The following is a 20742-nucleotide window of genomic DNA, read 5'->3' on the forward strand; positions in this document are numbered from 1 at the left end:
TTCCTCTCAACTGTCACTACAGCCATGCTCTGCATGAGGAATTGCTGCAAACAAGCCCCTGTCCACCACGGCTACATGATCTTGCAGGAGGAGTGAATGCTGCTAGTCAATGACTTGATGCAATCGGCTGGGTTTCCGTGGATAGAAAACCTTTTGACCAACCTGTCTGTATAATTTGATAGAATGGACTTTGTAAAGTGCATTGAGATGACAGGTGTTGTAAATTGGTGCTATGTAAATAACATTGAATTGAATAGAAGTCGGTACAACAATTGCGCAACCAGTTATTAGGGGCAATTAGCCTACTTTTCACAAAGGATAGCTTTTTGTCTTAATAAATGGCTTCATGAACATAATGGTTTTGGTATTTACTTGGGTTATCTTTGTCCCTTCATAGGATTATTTAACATGTTTAAGTTTACCAATGAGACAAAATCAGTAAAATCTATAAAAAATGAGGCAAATAGTTTGTTTTTTCCTGCCACTGAATGCGTCACGCAGCATGTGGGTCGAACTCCGTTTTAACGTGAAAGGAAACGCGGAGAGGAAGCGCTCACGTCGTGTCTGCCTTGACTTTGGTACATTGACCCAGTTTCAGCGAACAGCGCTCGCGCTGCCGGTTTGAATGAGCGGCGCGCGGGGCTGCTGTCCATCACATCGCCCGCGAGAGGAAGGAGCGCTCCGTCTGTCTCCGCGCGCGCCTCACAATGCTGGAAACCAAGTTTGCGTCCGCGCGATGAATCCGGCCAACGAAACCGACGGAGGCGCGGATAAATACCTCTTCGCAGCCGGGACCTACAAACTTCTGGCGTTCACCATCGGGGCCATCGGGGTGTTCGGGTTCTGTAACAACGTCGTTGTCATTTTGCTCTACTGCAAGTACAAGAGGCTCCGCACCCCCACGAACCTGCTGCTGGTCAACATAAGTTTGAGTGATCTTCTGGTGTCCGTCGTCGGCATAAACTTTACGTTTGCCTCGTGCGTCAAAGGCAGGTGGACGTGGAGCCAGGACACATGCGTCTGGGACGGCTTCAGCAACAGCCTGTTTGGTGAGAGAAATATGACCTTTGTAACTCGTTAAGAAGGCTTATTCAGGGTGTTCCCCCCCCCCCCTCTTTGACTACTGGTATTTTATTAAAATTATCTACAGGCAATTCATCATTTTTAAACCTGACTACACCTGAAAATATGTTAATTTTGCGTGTATGCGCAAAATATTGATAATACAGTAGCTGACGTTCACAACAATGTAATCTGATTTAATATAACAAAATGCGAAGAATGCAGTTTTTTAATTATTATTATTATTATTATTATTATTATTATTATTGATATAAACTGAGCACATAACACCCTGAAGGTCTTCGCGTTCACTTTCACCATAATTATCAGACAAACCAGACTTGTTCTCGTTTTTTATTCTAAGGGTCACATCTCTTTGCTCCACTGGGATGACACAAATGTGCATTTATTATCATAAGCATGCCCGTATTTAATAATGAACTGTGAACAACAAGCTCTAGGGGTAGGGTGGGTTGAGGGAAAGGGGGGGGGGGGGGGGGGGGGTCATTTATTGGCTCCCACATCTGTCCAACCTACAGCTCCAGAGGATAGGTTGGGTGATAATGAGCTCATTAGAACAAGCCTTCTAGCTTTTTTTGGCTGCTTTCTCATCAGAATGAATGCAAAGAAGTGCTGGACAGCTGCCCTCCACTTCTGTCATCCTGCCGTCCTTTAACTGACATTGCTTTATGAGCCTGAAGGAGCCGAGGAGCACGTCTGCCTGCCTCTGTCAGCTGCCAGTACTGCAGCGATGCTTTCTGTGTTTTTGTTTTTTTATGTCTTTCCCTTGTTCGTCACTGGAGAATTACACATCAAACGAATGCAAAGTTGGGGGTTTACGGGGGATGCTTGCTCTGTGCTTTATTGTTTGTTGAAGACGTCTTATTTTTGGCTTACACGTTCAGATGATAGAGCAAACCTGGGAGATAACGAAAGTTTATGCTGCATTCAGTCCGTCTGTGTCTCACGTTATGTGTTCATTCACAAATGAGCACCACAGCTAAAAATGCAGTTTTCTTTTTCCTATTACAGCCCAAGGTCACACAGATGTCCCCATGGCTTCAGCGTGTTAAACTGCTGTTTGTAGCATTTAACACAATAGCAGCAAAGCTCTATTACGTCTGTTTTGATTTTTCCTGACCTTTTTGTACTTTTTTTGAACTCCATCTCTTACAATCCAGCCATCATTCTCTACTAAAAAAAGGGCCGTGAATTATATTGTGTTATAAGAAAATGAAAATCATATTCTTTACAGGTTATTACAGAGTGTTAAATTTCTAAAATCATTACTACCTAGGGAAACGTCAAAATGGACCTGACTCCAGCTGCAGCCCACACCCTGTGACTCTCCCCCTGAACTCCTTGGCTTCACAATCTTCTCAAGCCTGCAGCTATCCCTATTTTATTTGTATTTTATTTGTAGAGTTTCCTACCTAACTTTTCCTTCCACTCAGCTTCCAATAAATTTTCTTGAAGACAGCACTTTAAACAGCGAATTACTCTTCTTGCGGAGGGTGTCAGTGATTGCTGGACAAAGATTAAGCTCATCAGTCTTCACCATGATTGTGTTATACATGTTTAGTTTAGTCATTTATTTCATTGAAAAGTTACTTTAAAAGTCATGCCCCTCCACCCCCCAAATCAATGCATCTTGAAGTGAATGAGCAGAGAAAGGAGCAATTGTATGATATCTGCCCCTTAATTCAAAATGCATGCATCAAAAATACATTTTTCATTGGTCCAATGTAATGTAATTATTTAAGAAACCTAATCAGTCACTGTAAGAATCTGAAATTAATCCCCATAGAAAAATTAGACAAACCTCCAGAATGCAACATGTCTAAAATTTCGAAACTACTCCAATACAATAAAATAAACAATAAATTGACAAAAATATGCTAAAAAAATAAACATCAGTCGCAATGTTGGTGGCGTCCAGTTTGATTCTAAACACAGAAATATTTAGAGTATAAAGTTGATTCTCAATAATTTAGAGTATATTCTGATTTATTGAGAATCAACTTTGCACATTAAAGAAATTGCACAGTATTCTTTGTCTTCATAGTGTTAGTCAGTAGTGCGGAAATCACTGAAGTAAACATAATTTTTCCAGTTGCACGTAGAATCATACATAAATAGACGGCCTATAGTTCTTCCTGTTTCATTCACTACGGCCCGCCTCACCCAGTTCGGAAATTTGGCAGCAAAGGAAGAAAACAACTATCAGAGACAAAACACTTGAAATATCCATATATTTGTTACAATAGCAACCCCAAGGGGAGACACACAGGGTCCCAGGTTTTTTTTATACATTTCGCCAGATGTTTTAAGGACTTAATCGAGATAAACAATAAGAACAATAAAAAAGCTTTCAAACCATAAACCATCTTGAAAGGGCAGCCCATAAAACATCATGTGACTCTTAGTTGCCTGGTATCCCAAAAGACAGTTGAATGAAGTTATTGCCTGTTAGAGACCCTGGAGACTGAATTCAATTCAATTCAATTTTATTTATATAGCTCCAATTCATGAAACATGTCATCTCGAGGCACTTTACAAAGTCAGAATCAATCATATTATACAGATTGGTCAAAAATGTCCTATATAAGGAAACCAGTTGATTGCATCAAAGTCTCTCCAAGCAGCATTCACTCCTGGAGAAGCGTAGAGCCACAGTCACAGTCGTCTGCATTGTCCATGGCTTTGCAGCAATCCCTCATACTGAGCAAGCATGAAGCGACAGCGGGAAGAAAAACCACCCAGGCTGCACACTTTAACCATATTATTTAGAACTTGGGTAACTCTAACTGCTTTAAAAAAGACCAATTATATATTTCCATAACATCTCCCTTCGACCAGTTTAAAGGATTGTCCATTCAGGGGTATCCGCATGTTGAGTTTCAAATAACACACCACCATCTAGTGGCAATGCACGGAAATTAAATCGTTGTTGGGCGTTTCTAATAGATTTGTGTGCACGCAGATCTCAATTTAAAAAGAGCAGAGGCGTAGACAGAAGTGTGACAGCAATCCAGTTTTTAAAAGCAACATTGTCATGTGCGCAGGGACTTTATCAGCTTCCGATGTTTTCCACCTTGACGGGCTTTTAGAAGTTGGGACAAACTGGTTCACACCAGGACGACGAAAAGCTGCTGCGCTGACAGAAGCAAACCCAGACAGCAGACGCAGGTCTTAGAGGCCTCAAAGTGTCGTTGGGTATCCAGTTTACACAGCGTGTGACGAAGCTCAGACCAAAAGAGACGCTGAGTAACCGCTGACCCAGATCTGCTGTGTTACTAAGCAAGCTCCTCTCTCTGATTCTCCCCCCCCCTCCTCCCTCCTCCTCCTCCTCCAGGCATCGTCTCCATCATGACTCTGGCGGCTCTGGCTTATGAGCGCTACATCCGGGTGGTCCATGCCCAGGTGGTGGACTTTCCCTGGGCATGGCGGGCCATCGCCCACATCTGGCTCTACTCGCTGGCCTGGACGGGGGCTCCTCTGCTCGGCTGGAACCGCTACACTTTAGAGATCCACCAGCTGGGCTGCTCCCTGGACTGGGCCTCCAAAGACCCCAACGATGCCTCCTTCATCCTCTTCTTCCTCCTCGCCTGCTTCTTCGTGCCTGTTGGTATCATGATCTACTGCTACGGCAACATCCTCTATACAGTGAGAATGGTAAGGCTGCAGATGTTTTTTTTTTTTTTACGGAGAAGGTGGGGTATTAAAAAGAGGCCAGACTTTTACAAACGCACACACACACCTTCTGCTCTGGAGAAATTTCTTCAAACAAATTCTCACTCCAGGTGACATTTAAACTATATTAAATTTCTAATTTGGAAATGGCAGTCCCACCGTTGGAGATCTAAGGCTGACATTTCAAAGCTTCTCTAGTTTTGTGTCCTAATCCCAACAAATCAACAACAGACTCTGGCTCCTACCTCCCTATAGCTTGTGCTGAAACATGTCGACATCTTGCTGCACTTAAACCACACTGGTAAAATAAGATAAGATAAGATAAGATAGTCTTTATTGATTTCACATTGGAGAAATTCACTTGTCACATCGGCTCAATAGTCGGTCAATAGTCAGGATTAGGAAAGGGTTTTCATCAGTTATATACAGTGTATCTTCCTAAATACCATGGATCAAAAGGAAAATGAGAAAAAAATAAGAATAAAAAAATTCAAAAGATGCTAAAATTGAAACAATAAAATTCTGCAGAAATTTGCATAGATGTTGTTCTGGGTAGATTTTAATCCCTAATTCTGACTAGCAAAGACCCTTAATTGAATTAATAATGACTTTTTTATATAAGTACTTTGTTAAATTGAATGAATAATTAACTTTTTTTAATTGATTAAATTAGTTTTTAACTATTCTGTTTTATAATAAACTTCAGAAACAACAGGGAATATTTAGCAATTTAGGTATTTTTAGTCAAATGGACGAGTAATTGGAGAATGCTTGTTCAAAAGTCAAAAGAGTAGAAATCACACTGTTGCTGCTTCAGGACTGGGTGTCAAATTTTTGCCATGATTTCAATATCACCTTTTTTTTAGATGTAAGGTCCACTGACCTTCTGGGGGAAACATTTCGTTGATCTATTAGAGCCTCCAAGAGGTCTGAAAGGTTCAAGCTGAATTAATATTTCCAGATATTGGCTTTCACTGTGGTTGACCGGAGCCTGAAACCTTGGGAACTACTTTAACTACTTCTAAACTGATCAATTTTTTAATAAACTTGTCTTGTCTAAACATCTCTTCCAGAATTTTTATAGCTGAGACCAGATGTGTTGCTTTTCTGATCGTTTAGCCTACTTCCTGTTGGCAGACAGGTCCTGGTAAAGTTTCCTCTGACTATAATCAGGCCTGTGTGTAGTGGCTAGTGAAATTTAACTAAAAATGTGGCTTATCACAGGTTTTAACAACGTGGGCAAACATATTTTACATATGGGCAGGTTGGTTTAGATAGCTTCTTTCCCCCCAGAGTAAATGACATCATCATTTCAAAGCAGCTTTTTGTATTTATTCGGGTGTCTTTACATCTGTAAGTTACAGTTTGATTGGTAATATTTAATGCCTTTCCAAAATTCTGAATTTCTTTGCATTGTTTCGTTGTAGTTAGACACATTTTGCCACCAGAATGATTCTAAATACCAGTTTTTACACGTTAAAAATGCAGCCATCCTAAAATGATGAGAAGTGGCTGGAACAACTGTGTATTTTCATTCATTACTGAGCTGCAGTTTTTTTTTTAGGTTAAAAGCTGCGATAAGTGTCTCATCATCATAACAATGTGGAAGCAGCTTTGCATTAGTGAGCAGGCATCCTTCTGCCAGGGTTACAGTGTTATCTAATAGTAGGCGACCGAACTGGCAGAGCAGGCAGGAGAGATCCGAACTGAAATAGAAATTATAATCTCAGTGAAGAGACGCAGAAAAAAGCATCCAAACAAACAAAAAATAAAATAAAAAATACAAAACCCAATTGGCTTTTTACCTATTTGGTTACATTCCAACCTTTAATTTCAACTTCAATTTAATTTTAGTGTTTCTTTTAGAACACTTATGCGGACAAAAGGGACAAAATAACAAGTTTTCTGTTATATTGTTCCATTCGTCGTTTGCATGTTACAAGTTGTTTAACCAGCTGTAAATGAGGTGGCGCAATCTCATTTACAGCTGGTTGAATACTTTGGCAAAGCACTCTATATGCAAACATAAACAGCAGGCAGGCTCTACCGTGAATGGCTGGAAAGCAGAGGAGACGTGCCAGAAAGTGTAAAAATAATGTTGAGAAAGGAATAAGTAAAGCTGTGACCGAGCAAAGAATGCCAAGAGACGTCCAACAAGTGTAGTTACATGCAAAGAAATAAACCCAAGAATGCTGTTTAACAATAAACTGCTAATATCAACCACTACAATCCGCATGGTTCTGCTCTCATTCATCTCTGCCAGAAAAAAAAAAGTACCCTTATATGACAAAGCCTGCAACCAACCACAACCAAACAAGGACATGTAAATGCAGCATCAGGGAGCAAATATAGTCTAAAACAATTGTATGGAGTCTTTTTTTAAATCGCCCAGAGTAACAAAGACCATTCTGCCAAAAATAGCTTTTGATTATATAGGCTAGGAGAAACAAACTTTAAGCTGTCGCCGGGACACAGGTGTCCTCATGGAACATGTTTCTCACTTCTGAGCGTCGTAGTTTGTGCTGAAGGATTTGGTTTTAAAGGGTTAAAGAACAGCATCTAATTGACTTTGGGTATTTGCTTCTTTTTTTTTTTTAGGAGTTTTTGGCATTTTTGGGGTGACAGTGAACTAAAAACATAAATTTATATTAAGATAAAGATCAAGCGTCTGTATTTGATTGGTTTATTGTTTAGTGTTTTGAGTTTAGATTAAAAGTTCCTAAATAGGGCTGTCTGACATGGACCAAAAATAATATATTGACATTTTTAGGCTGATTTACAATATTTATCTGGATGTTTTTGTGGATTGAAGCTTTATGCCAAATGTGTCACAGGCACATCTGTCGATAAATATGAGAAGCGGCTGAAAAATAGCCACAGAACACCTCAATATAAACGTATAAAGTCTCATTTTATTTTAAATTTTTTTTTTAACTCGCAATATTTTTAAAATCTCGAGATATTGCTTAAGTTTACAAAATCTCAGTTCAGTATAGATTAATCCACACAAGGTCTGACCTAAATATCGAAACAATTAATAATAAAATAAATAAATATCCTAAATATCTATATTTTGATCTAGAAATAATTAGGGACAGCATAGCCTCTTTGAAAAATACGGAAAATAGCTTTTTAATTAAGTCTGTACGGCAATATTTAATTGTTGTGGTAACACTGGGCATACCACAGGAGGGCACCAACTCTTCTTTGACTAGACATGGAAATAAGCAGTAGAGAGAATAAGATTTAACTGAAATGTGGTTTATTTTTATTTTTACTCCCTTACGGCGCCCTTCATGTTGTTCCCCCCTGGGCAGAGAGCCGTTCTGACCATGGAAAATGATTCCCACTCGCTGTCCGCACTGCAAAAACTGAACTAAAAAATAAGTAAATTTTTTTTGAAATTAGTGTATTTATACTTTATTTGAGCAGGTAAATAAAATAATCTGCCAATGGAATAAGATTTTTGCACTTAAAATAGGAAGAATTCATCTCCATCACCTTATTTCAAGTGCATTATATCTAATTATAAAATACTCATTCCATTGGCAAATAATCTTATTTACCTGCTCAAATCAAGGACAAATGCACTAATTTCGAGAAAATGTTACTTATTTTTAGTTCTGTTTTTGCAGTTTGACAATTTATGTTTATGTCCATTTCCCTTCCAGGTCGGTTTGTCGCACACAGAAAGATAATGTGACCAAAAAATGTGTTGTGCTCATGAGCTGTGGTCAGTTTTTAGGCATCTGAAATACAAATAGCACATCGCATCATTTCATATCTCTCTGATTTGTTTAACGACTTTAAAATTTCAAGTCTTCTAGGTCAGTTCCTCTCATTCAACTCGCTCAAATGGCATTTCCACTCCATTGATTTTATTTCACCACTTCTGCTTTAGGTTCTCCAAACAGTGAACTTAAGTTGACTTTGAGTGAAACAGAGAGTGTTACCCGATAAAACCCCTGTTTAAGCTTTTTCAGTGTCAAGATAATTCATAATTCTTTGATAACGTAGACCTGAGTAAATTATTTTCTAATTTAAATTATGACTTTTTATGCAGAGAAAGTCCTTGACTTTAACTTATCGACTCTTCCGGTATACATTCTTCCAGTTTGGACAATTTTCTGGAGGAGATTTCTTTTGTTACATTAAATATGCATAAAAATGTGTAAGAAAATCCGTAAGTATAAAAAAAAAAACAGCAACTTCATTCAATTCAAGTGACCCACATGTTTTTGTGAATCACAGTTTCCCACTCTTAAATATTCACCACTCTGCTGTAAGTGTGAGCAGCTCCCTCCTCAGAGCCCCTGCGCTCGAGCTGCAGAAAATTCCCAGAACGGCGCCGATGGCTGAGGGGAGTCTCAGCGCACATCACAGCTTTCCGGGAAAATCTTCAAAGGAAAGCGCTCCGAATGCAGCAGAGGTTTTTGCACAAGAGCACTTGGCCTGCTTTGCCAGAAACCGAAACTCTCATCCGACATCTGAAGACCTGCAGAGCGCAGCAGACCATTAATATGGAAATGGATCAGGGCTTCATAAAGAATAGAGGATATTTATTTAAAAAAAAAACAGGTTAAGGAAAACAGTAAGTAATATTTGGGAGCAATGTGACCTCTCGTCACTTTAGCCGAACATATACCTACTCGAGTGTCACCCAGTTTATTGTTGAGTTGTTTCCAGGAGACGTCCATTATAACATCCTGACTCGATAATTTTATTAAATGATAATAAAAGGTCAAACGAAGTTTTGAATCCACTGTTAAAACTTTTGTCTTAGTCATACTAGGGCTGAACGATAATTTAATAACGATATATATTGATCGATAGGCGTTTATCAATGATGGGGAAAAAAAGGTCAATAAAATGTTCAATTCACTAGAATAACAGTTTTCCTTCTTTATGCATTCTAGCCATCTAGGTTAATATTACAGTCATTACATCCTCCCAACCAATCAGAACGCAGACCCAGGAACGCCCTGTCACCAAGCTCCGCCCCCTTCAGAGAAGTCAGAGAGCACATGTTCTTTATTCTTTTTTAAAAACTTGCAGTTTTGGTAAAAAGTTGGTTGAATAAAGGGTTGAGTTTGAAACCAGTGTTTGTGTTCTTTATCTAAAAATAGGTAATTACAACAGCATAAAATGGCCAGGGCTGCACTTAAAATATATGTTTTGAATTTGTTGATGATTATCGATATCAATCAATATGATTTATATTTTATAAATCTCTATTTTTATCTATATTGTCCAGCCCTAAGTTCAGCAGTCCAGCCCTTTTTAATCTTTTATAAAAATATTTAGACTGACCATCTTGCTTTCTGATAATTCTTCACTACTGCTGGTAGATGGCTCAACAACGTTTATGTCTGCTGATCAAAGAAGACGTTAACAGAAGTGAAGCTCTATTCAAGCTCAAAAAAGACTAGGTAAACATTATCAGGACACACGTTTGGTGTATATTGTTTTATCTGAAGACGAATATATTTTTTTGTGTGTTTTCTTTGTATGGTCAAAACGCTTCTTACCATAGCATATCAGCTTTATTCATAGAGTAATTTCAACACCCACAGGACCAAAGTGCTGGAGACAGAGTAATTGAACAGCAGTTATATGATAGCATTAAACCAATAATAAAAATCAATAAGACCTGAATTAATAAAACAGCCCTATACTAAAAAAAATTATTAATCATAGAATCACTAAAACGAAGTAAAATGCAAAGAATTAGTCTATAAGATTGGCAGTAAAACAAATTAAACATTTTTAAAAGTGAACACCTCAGATGGGATCAAAGGCCAAGGAGAAGAGATTGGTTTTAAGTATTTATTGTGACAATGAGAGCGCTTTCACACCGCTGGACCAAATGCAAGTCAAAGATGTCCATTAGGGTGCATAGTTATTTTAATTTGACCTGAAAGCTGAAGTAGAAGTTAATTTAATTGTGGCCATTTAGCAGGTAACATTGTATTTTAATTATATAACCCTACGCTCATAAAAAGCAATGTGGAGGATTATAGAAGTAACAGCTTTCTGGTGTCTCCGACTTTTACCTGAGCTGTTTCTATTTACAGTTCAGAGCAGAGTTATGTAACTTTCAACAAGGAACTCGTACTATCTCTGCAGACACATTGAAAAAAGGGAAAAAAATGCAAGAAAGTATAAATTTTTTTAGCTTCTGTTGAAAAAGATGTCATGGTTTAACAAAGTGAGAAGGCAAGAGAAGAAAGGTGTTGCCACAATTGATGTGCTGCTGTTGTCGAGCTGTTTAACACTGTCTAACACCAACCCTACCCTTGCAATGATGGAAAAAGGGACTGCTTTTGTTCTTGAGAGACGCTCACATCGTTGGTCCAAATCAAGAAAGGGAACCCAGTAATGAGAGGATGGAAACTACTAAAATTGATGTAATAATTTTGCATCGATAAAACTCAGAAGGATGGAGGTCATGAAGCCAGAAATGCATTGATTGTCTTTACCTCCTCACCCTTTCAGGGTTGGCTGGTTGCCGGTCCATCACAGGGCGACACTGAAGCAAACAGGACAACTCAGAAAGCCAATGGACCCAACATGGGTGTGTTCTGTACTGTGGGATAAAGCCCAAGTACTAAGAGAGAACCCACATATCCAGGGACGACTGGTATACGTGGGCTAGTAGGGCTAAGTCCTCCCTGGTGTTTACAATAAAAGTTTTAAAATACCTAATGAACACAAATTAAAAATATAGACTATTACATTTTATCAAATTTACAACAAAACCGGTGTCAAACAGTCTTGGGAAAATCCCAGGGTCTTTCCATAGGGCTAATTTTTCACAGCCCCGCTCATGTAATGTCTTTCTTGGTTCAGAATGATTGACAGACGTCTCGCCCCCATCAGTTTGTGGCTCATTGGGGCTAATTTTGTTCAGCCCAGGTTCACATTTTAGCCAATGAAGGCAGACGTATAATAGCATGCGTCGAGTGGGAGTCTATGTGGGTTTGGTTTGGTGTAGACCGAGCAAGATGAACATAAAACGAGGTGGATTAGGCGCATAGACCAAAGGATATTCAAATCTAGCAAAAGGAAAAGCGGCAAAATCAGAATTTTTTGCTAATGGAAAAATCTTTTCTGCGAATGGAGTGGTTAACGGCAAATGTCGCTAAGAAATCTCTTTTCTGCTTTCCGTGTTTGTTGTTTGGAGGAGACACAGCTTGGACTCGACAAGGAATTATAGATCTAAAACATTTATCGTTGAAACCCCTAATGCAGGCGAATCGGGTTGGACAACTGACAGAAGCTCTGTGTAAGCTTTTTGGGATGTTTTGGTGACTTTTTAGCGGTTGTCTTTGAGCTAAAAAAAAAAAAAGGATATGTCCACTTATAGCAGGTTTTCTTTATTTCAAGTTGCATGCTTCTGTTGTCTGTTTATTACGCATAAATAATTATCTGTTATCCCACCCTACAATTATCACCACTAGTGTCAACTGCACATATCCATGAAGTGAACATGCAAACTCCATGCGGAAAAGGTCCAGACAGGGATTCAAACCGATGACCTTCTTGCTCCCAGGCAACAGTGCTAACAATTATATCACTGTACAGCCCTAAAGCATAAAATCTAACCATTGGTAGAGATCCTTAAAACACTGAAGGACACTTAAGTCTATAAAGTATTAGAGACTAAATAGAAAACGTCCACCTAAATTAAATTAATGAAGATTTTCTGCCGCTGTAGGACTGGGTTTTGGTACCCATAAACTTCTACTCATCACACTTCATGCTGACTCCAAGTTGTTAAATTCAGGAGACGTTGGGGTTATGAAAGAGTGACCAAGGAAGTGTGAAACATCGGTGGCACACTAATGCAACTCCAGATGCAAGTGAATTTACCAAGTGTGTCAAAACCTAAATAAAATATTGGTTTAAGACATTGCAACACTGAGTGTGACCGCACGACTAAACCAGCAAGCTCAAGTAAAAGCAGGAGGGAGAACCCACCTCTCTGCCTTCTGCAGGTGTGTATTAAAACAGCATCGAGGTGCAAATGCATCAGCAATTTTTTTTAAAGAAGCAACTTCTCCAGACCACCAAACAAGGAGAGGTTATAAAGATTTGGCATTATTTACAGAAAATACTGAAGATCGCTCCTAAATTTCCAAGGAGATTCCCAGCAAATTCACCCCAATGTCAGGCTATACATGCTCAGAGAAACTGAGTTGAATGAAAATAAATAAGTAAAGCTTCATGACCACACAATTAGAGAAATACTGGACTAAAACAGAGTCTGTCCATCGACAGGATGGCCTTTCCAAAACTTCGCTACCAATCTGTGGAACAGTAGCTGAAAACGGACAGAGCGACACGGGCAAAAATGAAATGCTGACCGTAAGAGAGCTGTGTGAGAGCTGAAGCGATGATTTGAGAAAAAAAAAGGGCAGACCAAAGTTCCTCCATGAAGAATATGCCGGTGAAAATTCTCAGTCATCCAGGTCATGGTCATTCCAAACAAAGTAAAAAACAAAGCAACTGGACTTGTTTTCCGTAGTTGAAGACGTTTCGCTTCCTCTCCAGGAAGCTTTCTCAATTCAAAAAGTCTGGAGTAATGATGAAATTGGTTGCCATTACAAAGCCTTTGTTTGGGCAGTAGTATAAAGCTTTGTTACTCCACATTACTCCACACTTTTTGAATTGAGAAAGCTTCCTGGAGAGGAAGCGAAACGTCTTCAACTACGGAAAACAAGTCCAGTTGCTTTGTTTTTTACCATTTTTTGGAACTCCATGAAGAAGTCAGCCCGAGCTTGGTTGCTTGGTGCGATCTTAAAGCTTATGCTCTGAAGAGGCCCGGGTTAGCAAAAGTATCACATCTCACATACAAATTGCGAATAGCGTAGCAACAAGCCGAGTTAATACCCCGGTTGCACGTCTCGTCCCTTAAATCTGAGCGTCTTGGCAGATCTATTCCCTCGTGTTTATCCAACGTCGGAAATGTTCCGGTGAAACATCAGCAGATTGCTGTTATCTTTGCAAAATCGAACAGATAAGGACAAGAATGAAGCAGATTCCCTAAACTGGAATTAAAGTCAAGGAAAGCCCAACCTGTACCGGCTGAGTGTCGAGGCTAATCCCTGCAGTGAGATGCAGTGAGATGTTCTGATTAAATAATGAAGGTTTCATTTCCTCTCTCTTACACCCCCCTCTGCAGCTGCGTTCTCTCCAAGAGCTCCAGACGGTTCAGATTATCAAGATCCTGCGCTACGAGAAGAAGGTGGCAGCCATGTTTCTGCTGATGATATCCTGTTTCCTGGTGTGCTGGACGCCCTACGCCGTTGTGTCCATGATGGAGGCCTTCGGCAAGAAGAGCATGGTCTCTCCCACGGTGGCCATCATCCCCTCGTTCTTCGCCAAGTCCAGCACGGCGTACAACCCCCTGATCTACGCCTTCATGAGTAGAAAGGTTCGTAATCACATTCTTCTCCCCGGCGTCAGGAATGGTAACAAAAGTCAGATCTTAATGTGAACGACCAGGATGAACCAGAGCTGATACTTGGCTCATCATTTGTTCGGCTTTAGTTTGAAGTTTAGCCGTTGATCTGTTTGGATGTTTTCCCTGGTTTCATACGCCTTTATTTTTAGGATCTGCTTACAGTGACGGTCCAAGTTTTACAATCATCGTGTTAATTTATGGCATTTACAAACTCTTATCCTTTTCATTCTTGTTTCATGTTGGAACATGAGTGGAAAAAACCTTAATGCTGTGTTTAAATCAGAAATGAAGGGGGCAAGTTCCCATTTGTACCGACTTTTCTAATTTCCATATGTGGATACATGTTTTACACACAGTGACGTTCAAGAGGCTAAAATAAAATGGAAAAGTTCATTTATTTAAGTCAAAACACAGAATGATGTTTTTAAGCCTTTATTTCTGTCACGGTGGTTTTCTGCTACAGCTGACCAAAACAAGACATTTAATATTGGAATATGACGTCGGACCAATAAACAAAAAAACATTTTGTAATACAGAACAAATGTGGGCTTAGTGAAACCTACGTATGTTTAACATCTGGCTTTAAGTCACTGATTGAAAAGCTCAGTTTAAAACATCTACAATACAAATTTTTCATGTTTCTTTTTAATTTAACATGGAAAATACAAATACTTGCTTATCATGAAGCCCTAAAATTCATCATAGGATGTAAAACCCACCATTTAACTTTAAACTCTTGAACTCTTACATTGCCTTTTCTGTAGACAGATAAACTGACATATTTTCATTTATAAATCAGCGAATGGCTTACTACCAGTGCACACTTACTGTCTTTTTAGTTAATTAGTTATATGAACTGTAACGGCCATAGTATGTTTTAACGTCTTGTAGTTTTATATGAATATTTAAAACAGAGTATAACCTGTATCATGTAAGGGGGAAATAAAAAAAATACAAAAGGCTGTTATTTTCAAATGGTAGGCTACTTTTAATCCAACAAAACAAAACAAACAAAAAAAACTAACGGGAACGTAGTTTAAAATTTATTTAACATGTTTGTTTTTCTATTCGCCAAAACTTGATTAAATCTTTCACCAAGTTGCTCAAACACCAGCGTCGCAGAGCTGGTTTTTCATATATACATACATACATACATACATACATACATACATACATACATGATTATGTGTAATTTAAAGAAAATCCACAATTAATAAGAACTTGTTCACAAATTTTTTTGTTCCTAAAAAGGCCTTGCCGTTGTTTACTCATCCCATGATAATGGCATGAGGACGTTTCACTAAGTATCTGTTCTGTCTTAGCCGGGCTTTAAAGGTATACTATGCAACCGGGGTTGATTTTCCAGCGAGGCTCCCCCCAGAGGGCGAAAGTAAAAGTGCACTGTCGTAAAGATGCTCAGCTGTTCTGGTTTCTCCGTCAAGCCAGGCGAGGTTGGTTTGAGCTTAGCAGACAGGCGAACGCAACGAAAAGTGGAAAAAACGGCAGTACAAACAATGACTAACAGTGAAAGTATGAGGCGGCTGCCTCGCCAAACTCACGCTACCGCCTCGCCAACATAAAAAAAAAAAAACATAATAATAATAATAATAATAAAAAAACTCGATATGCTTTGTTGTTGCTTTCGCGCGTGCATATAGTGAATAGCAGGGCAAAAACACATGGAGTTCTCGCCGTAAAGCAAGACTGACTCTCGCGGTCTTGCACGAGACTTCTGAGCCTGTGTGTGCGCGCCGAGGGCTCTTGCAATGCGGTACCGCGCACGTGACGTCACCGTCTCAAGAGCAACGCCCCTTTTGCCGCTTAGGTAGGGCATACAGGAGAGAACGCATACAGGAGAGAACGCACGGATAACAGATATGACCGACTTTACAGCCGTTAAACTTTCCCAAGACGATGTCCCAGGCACACGGTTTACTGGTCGCACTGTCGAAGAACACACCAACCTTCAGCTCAAACGATGGCTTGAGGTTCGAGGGCTTAAAAAGACCGGAAAACTGGCCGAGTTGATGAACGGTAAACTTTGTTTTTTTTTTCCTGCGCGGTGATCATGGCAGCGTCGGCCATTTTTTTTTTTTTTGTTGTTGTTTGCAATCACCGTCCAGGAATGGGTATATGTTTAATGTTTGTCTCATTTGAAATGTTTTTGAGTAAGCTATCCTGGTAGCAGGCTATCATGTTAGCGCCTGCTACCATGATAGCCTATATGCTGTCATGGTAGCAGGCGCTACTTTATTAACATGTCGGCCACCAAAATACTCTTACCTTGACTTGATGTCGCTGGAATTGGGTCAGGATGTTCTTCGGTTGTGCCCTTTCCTCCGACAAAATGCTTGCTACATATGTACTTGAATTTGGTAACTTTTTCCGGGTTGAACTGTTGTGTAGGCCGACCGCCCCGGTGTTCCAAGCGTACACATTTCTCCTTGGCAGTCTTGAAGAAAACATCCTTCATATACGGCCGATCAGCGTAACTCGAGTCGCTGTTGCACGTTCCATAGCAACAATGTTTAAAAACCATGGTCTTAGATTTGGAAAAAGCAGTCGTTTACCGAGTAAAACCTAGGCTAACGCACGTCTCTTACAGCGAAACAACGGCGGCTTTTCCGGAGTTTGCCCCACTGCGTACCACGTGATGTGACGTCATCGTGACGTTGTGTTTCTAAAAATAGCTCGCGCGCGGTACCGCATTGCAAGTACGGTATTTCCCCCACAGACCACCAGGGCGGCAGAGAAAACCTTTGTTCGACCTGAAATGACTAATTTAATCATCAAAAACGGTATGGAACACATTAATTAACTGAAAAATGTTGCATAGTATGCCTTTAATAAGTGCAGAGTGGTAATTATTGTATGTGTAGGAGTGGAACTGTCCCTCTGGTCTTAACCGGCTGCTTAGGTGGGTGATATCTGCTGTGATTGACGGCTAAACGCTGTATCATCATCGCCTCTTATCTGTGTTTCTCCCCCCCCCTCTCCAGTTCCGGCGCTACTTCCTGCAGCTCTTCTGCTCGCGGCTCTTCCACAGGATCTCCTGGCTGCAGCAAAACCTCAAAGAGCGGCCGCTGGCGCCCACCGAGCGCCCCATCCGACCCATCGTCGTGTCCAGCACGTGCGAGAGCAGGGAACGACCCAAGAAGAGGGTCACCTTCAACTCCTCCTCCATCGTCTTCATCATCACCAGCGACAACTTCCAGCAGTTCGACGTCACCTCCAGGGCCGGGGATTCCTCGCGGGTTAACGTCATCCAAGTGAGGCCGTTGTGATCCGCCAGAAGCCGACCTCTCACTCCCGCCTCTCAGTATGCCTTATGACCAAACATGCAGTTCCAAGCCAAACTAACCCCGTCTGACCTCCCTGACTGCTTCTGTCAGACTTTTTACAACCGACTGAACCCAACAATCTACCTACGGCCTCAACAACACCTAAAAGAGTCATAAAAACTGTGACCTCCTCATTAAACATCAGCTGTGGTGGTATTAAGTAGGTAAACGCATAGTGAATTAACTAGTTTTATGTCATACAGCGTATGTGACGCTATCTTGAGTACTTAGAGGACTGGTATGGAGCTAATTTTGGGTCATGTGACATATGGGTGGATTCTGGTTGGTACCCAACTGCGAGTGTGTAAAGATTGTAGAAAATAAAGCTTTAGTTTCTTAATCATAAAGACATTACATGGATTCAAGAGAGAGAGAGACCCTATTTTAAGCTACCGAGTTTGTGTACCTCATCTCATTATTCCATGTGACGAGAGCCGACACTGTGAAATGACATTTGGTGGAAGTCGGTGTCTGAGGATTACAGGAGTGTAATTAGGCAAAAGGAGATGAGATCAGGGTGCGCCGTGTTCTCAAGTGGGACACTGCGCTCATAGCCTCCCATGTGTCAGCTATGAATAGACATAATTAATGGATTTCCATGTCTAATAAAATCCCTTTTCACTGTGGATCTGGAAGAGCGAGTGGCCTCTTTGTTTTTTAATGTTTTGGTAAAAAAAAAAAAAAAAGCTGAACATGTTGGCAAAATGGCACAAAGTAAGACAAAGAAAATTGAGAAAAATATCTTTCTCATCCAAAGTTAAAGGGAATATTTTAGATGTTTATCTACTCAGATGCCGGTCTGAAACCTTTTATCACGTTACACCTGCAAACTTTTATTTCTAGTTTATCTAATAGAAATGTAAACTGTGTCATACACTTGCATTGAACCCCTTTACTGAGGAGGAGGAGGCAACTCCTTGTGACTTAGTTTCATTTGTGAACATAATGGGACAGAATGTGAAAAAGAAGTCAGACTATTTCTGCAAGGCTAAGTCTGTCTTAACGAAAAGAAAGCACAAGGCACCTGAAATTTGCAGAAGAGCGAAGACAACACAGGAGTCCATGCAGAACTGATAAGGATCTCAGTGTTCATTTGCACAACAGACTGGAAACACAGCAGCAATGCTGTCTACAAGAAGGGTAAGAGCAGATTTGTTCTCCAGGAAGCTCAGGACTTTCAGTGTTTGCAGGAAAACGTCTGTGATTTTTAACTCAGTCTGGTCTGCTGTGGCATAAAACAGCTGAACAGGCAGATAAAGAAGGCTGAAAGTGTTCTGGGACCGGTCGTCACATGAACAGCAGCTGGTTCAACCCTGAGCATCCCGGGTGACAACGCGGTAATCAATGGCACAGACATGAGAGTGTCTTCAGTCAGATCTGCGGCAACACAGATCCTTTCTAGCTGCAGCTATTAATTACCGCTTGTAATGAAGCTTTGAAGAAATTTAAATCACCATGAGATCGCCTAAAACATCTAATTTCCCCTTAGCAAACAATAAAATGTTGTAAATTTGAACTTTACAGAAGAAAGCTAACTGAGGCCGATTTGGATTCTAATACATAAACGACATTCAGGTCTTTGGGTTTTAGTTTTCCTTTGTCTTTATGTTTGCAGTTGTATGTTCATTTTAATTTTGCCGTATTTATGCTTTTATATTTATTTTCGTGGTTTAATCCTGTGTTCTGCTCCCGTGCATTCTAGTTTAGTCTCAGAGTAGGGCTAGATCAGAGGTCAGCAACCTTTTCTAAAACCTGCAGAGCCATTTTTGCCCTTGGTCCAGCTCAACAAATTTTGTTTAGAGCCAAAAAAGTTACACATCTCTTTGAAACAAGAGCTTGTTTTTATAGTATACTATAGGAAATTTGTTTACATTTTTACAAGATCAACAGTTATTATTTAACCAACAATATTTTTATGTTTAGGTTAATGCATTTTCTTCAATCTGACATTTGATTTTTATAGCAAATGCCATCAAAATGATGAAAAAGCAAGTCGTTTGCAACCTATTTACAAAACGATACTTCATTTATCCATAGTCAAAAATTCCACACACCATTAGTTTCTTTCTATCTGGAAATGTTATACATATATTGCAGAACTAAATGCACCCTAAAGCTGGCAATTTTAAATTACCTTTACATTAAGAAACATTGACCAACTTTTTCCCTCCGCATTTTTGGTCTAAGCTTTTAAGAGCCAAAACTAAAGGTGTAAAGAGCCACAGGTTGCAGACCCCTGGGCTTAGGAGATATGGCATACAAATGAAATCCCTGATGTTATTATGCCAAATCAAATTAATCGATTTTTTTTTTATTTCAAAAAAAGAAGTTAAAGAAATGATTTTAAAAAAACTTTCTTTTATGTCAAGCATGACGCCTGGGAGTTGACCTGAATTCAAAGTGCAAGTGCAAGCCATTGAAACATGCTTGTAAAACAAGATGGCCGCCCTGATGTCATATATATATATATATATATAATGAAAATGTAAGAAAATGTTTGCTGCTTGTGGTTTTACACAATGAGGTAACTTGTGTAACTTCAAACCACTTTTAAAAAAAAGTAAACGAGTAAATTAAAGTGCCTCATCTTATGATAAAAAGGTATTTCCTCATAAGATAAAATACCTTTAAAGTATAAACATATTTTCCTGAACACATATTCAGCATTGCTGCTGTTCCCTTGATGGAAGCCCAAAGAGTCCATTAGCAAAATAAAATCCCGATTTAAAAAAATTTTGTCTTAAAAGATTGTAATCCTTTCCATTATTCCTTTCGTTTCCCCGCCCATAACCATGGACGGGTGTTCCTGAGTTTTCCACCTGTTCCTCTGTCCATGCTCCACACCCTGGCCTCCTTGTGCAGTAAGTTTTTCTTTTTGATTTAATTAAATCTTTCAATTCACCGCGATCTTCTCCCAAGAGCCACGTCTGCGCCTTAGTCCTGTGTTCAGACCTCATCCTCTGACAGAACATCTGTCTGTAACATGGAGGTATAACATTCAAACTGCTGTTTCTCTATCAGTAATCCAGGCGGATGTTTTTAATGCATTGCTGCAGAGCATAAACGATTAGGACAATTTCCTTTTCCTTTTTTTAGTAATAAAACCACAGAATAGAAATTAAACACTTCCTTTCTTATTGTGAATACCTTGTTTTTTTTTTGTTTCAACAGGACTTAATG

The 20742-nt window shown here is 39.7% G+C and overlaps 1 protein-coding gene across 1 annotated transcript; it reads left to right on the forward strand.

Annotated features, from left to right (window-relative positions):
- Nucleotides 1–558: 558 nt before the first annotated feature.
- Nucleotides 559–18188, forward strand: opn3 (opsin 3). The gene is made up of 4 exons (XM_012862357.3): nt 559–1049; nt 4418–4737; nt 13940–14191; nt 17221–18188. The coding sequence occupies exons 1-4, from the start codon at nt 626–628 to the stop codon at nt 17503–17505; spliced, it is 1281 nt and encodes a 426-aa protein (XP_012717811.2). The 5' UTR covers nt 559–625; the 3' UTR covers nt 17506–18188.
- The last annotated feature ends 2554 nt before the right edge of the window (nt 18189–20742 follow it).

Source organism: Fundulus heteroclitus, chromosome 22 (assembly GCF_011125445.2).
Source record: "Fundulus heteroclitus isolate FHET01 chromosome 22, MU-UCD_Fhet_4.1, whole genome shotgun sequence".
Lineage (NCBI taxonomy): Eukaryota > Metazoa > Chordata > Actinopteri > Cyprinodontiformes > Fundulidae > Fundulus > Fundulus heteroclitus.

Bases quoted from the DNA above. Each gene is read 5' to 3' on its own strand.
- opn3 (XM_012862357.3), top strand. From the start codon at position 626: ATGAGCGGCGCGCGGGGCTGCTGTCCATCACATCGCCCGCGAGAGGAA. The intron at 4,738-13,939 runs GTAAGGCTGCAG...CCCCCTCTGCAG, and splicing joins TCCTCTATACAGTGAGAATG to CTGCGTTCTCTCCAAGAGCT. The intron at 14,192-17,220 runs GTTCGTAATCAC...CCCCCTCTCCAG, and splicing joins ACGCCTTCATGAGTAGAAAG to TTCCGGCGCTACTTCCTGCA.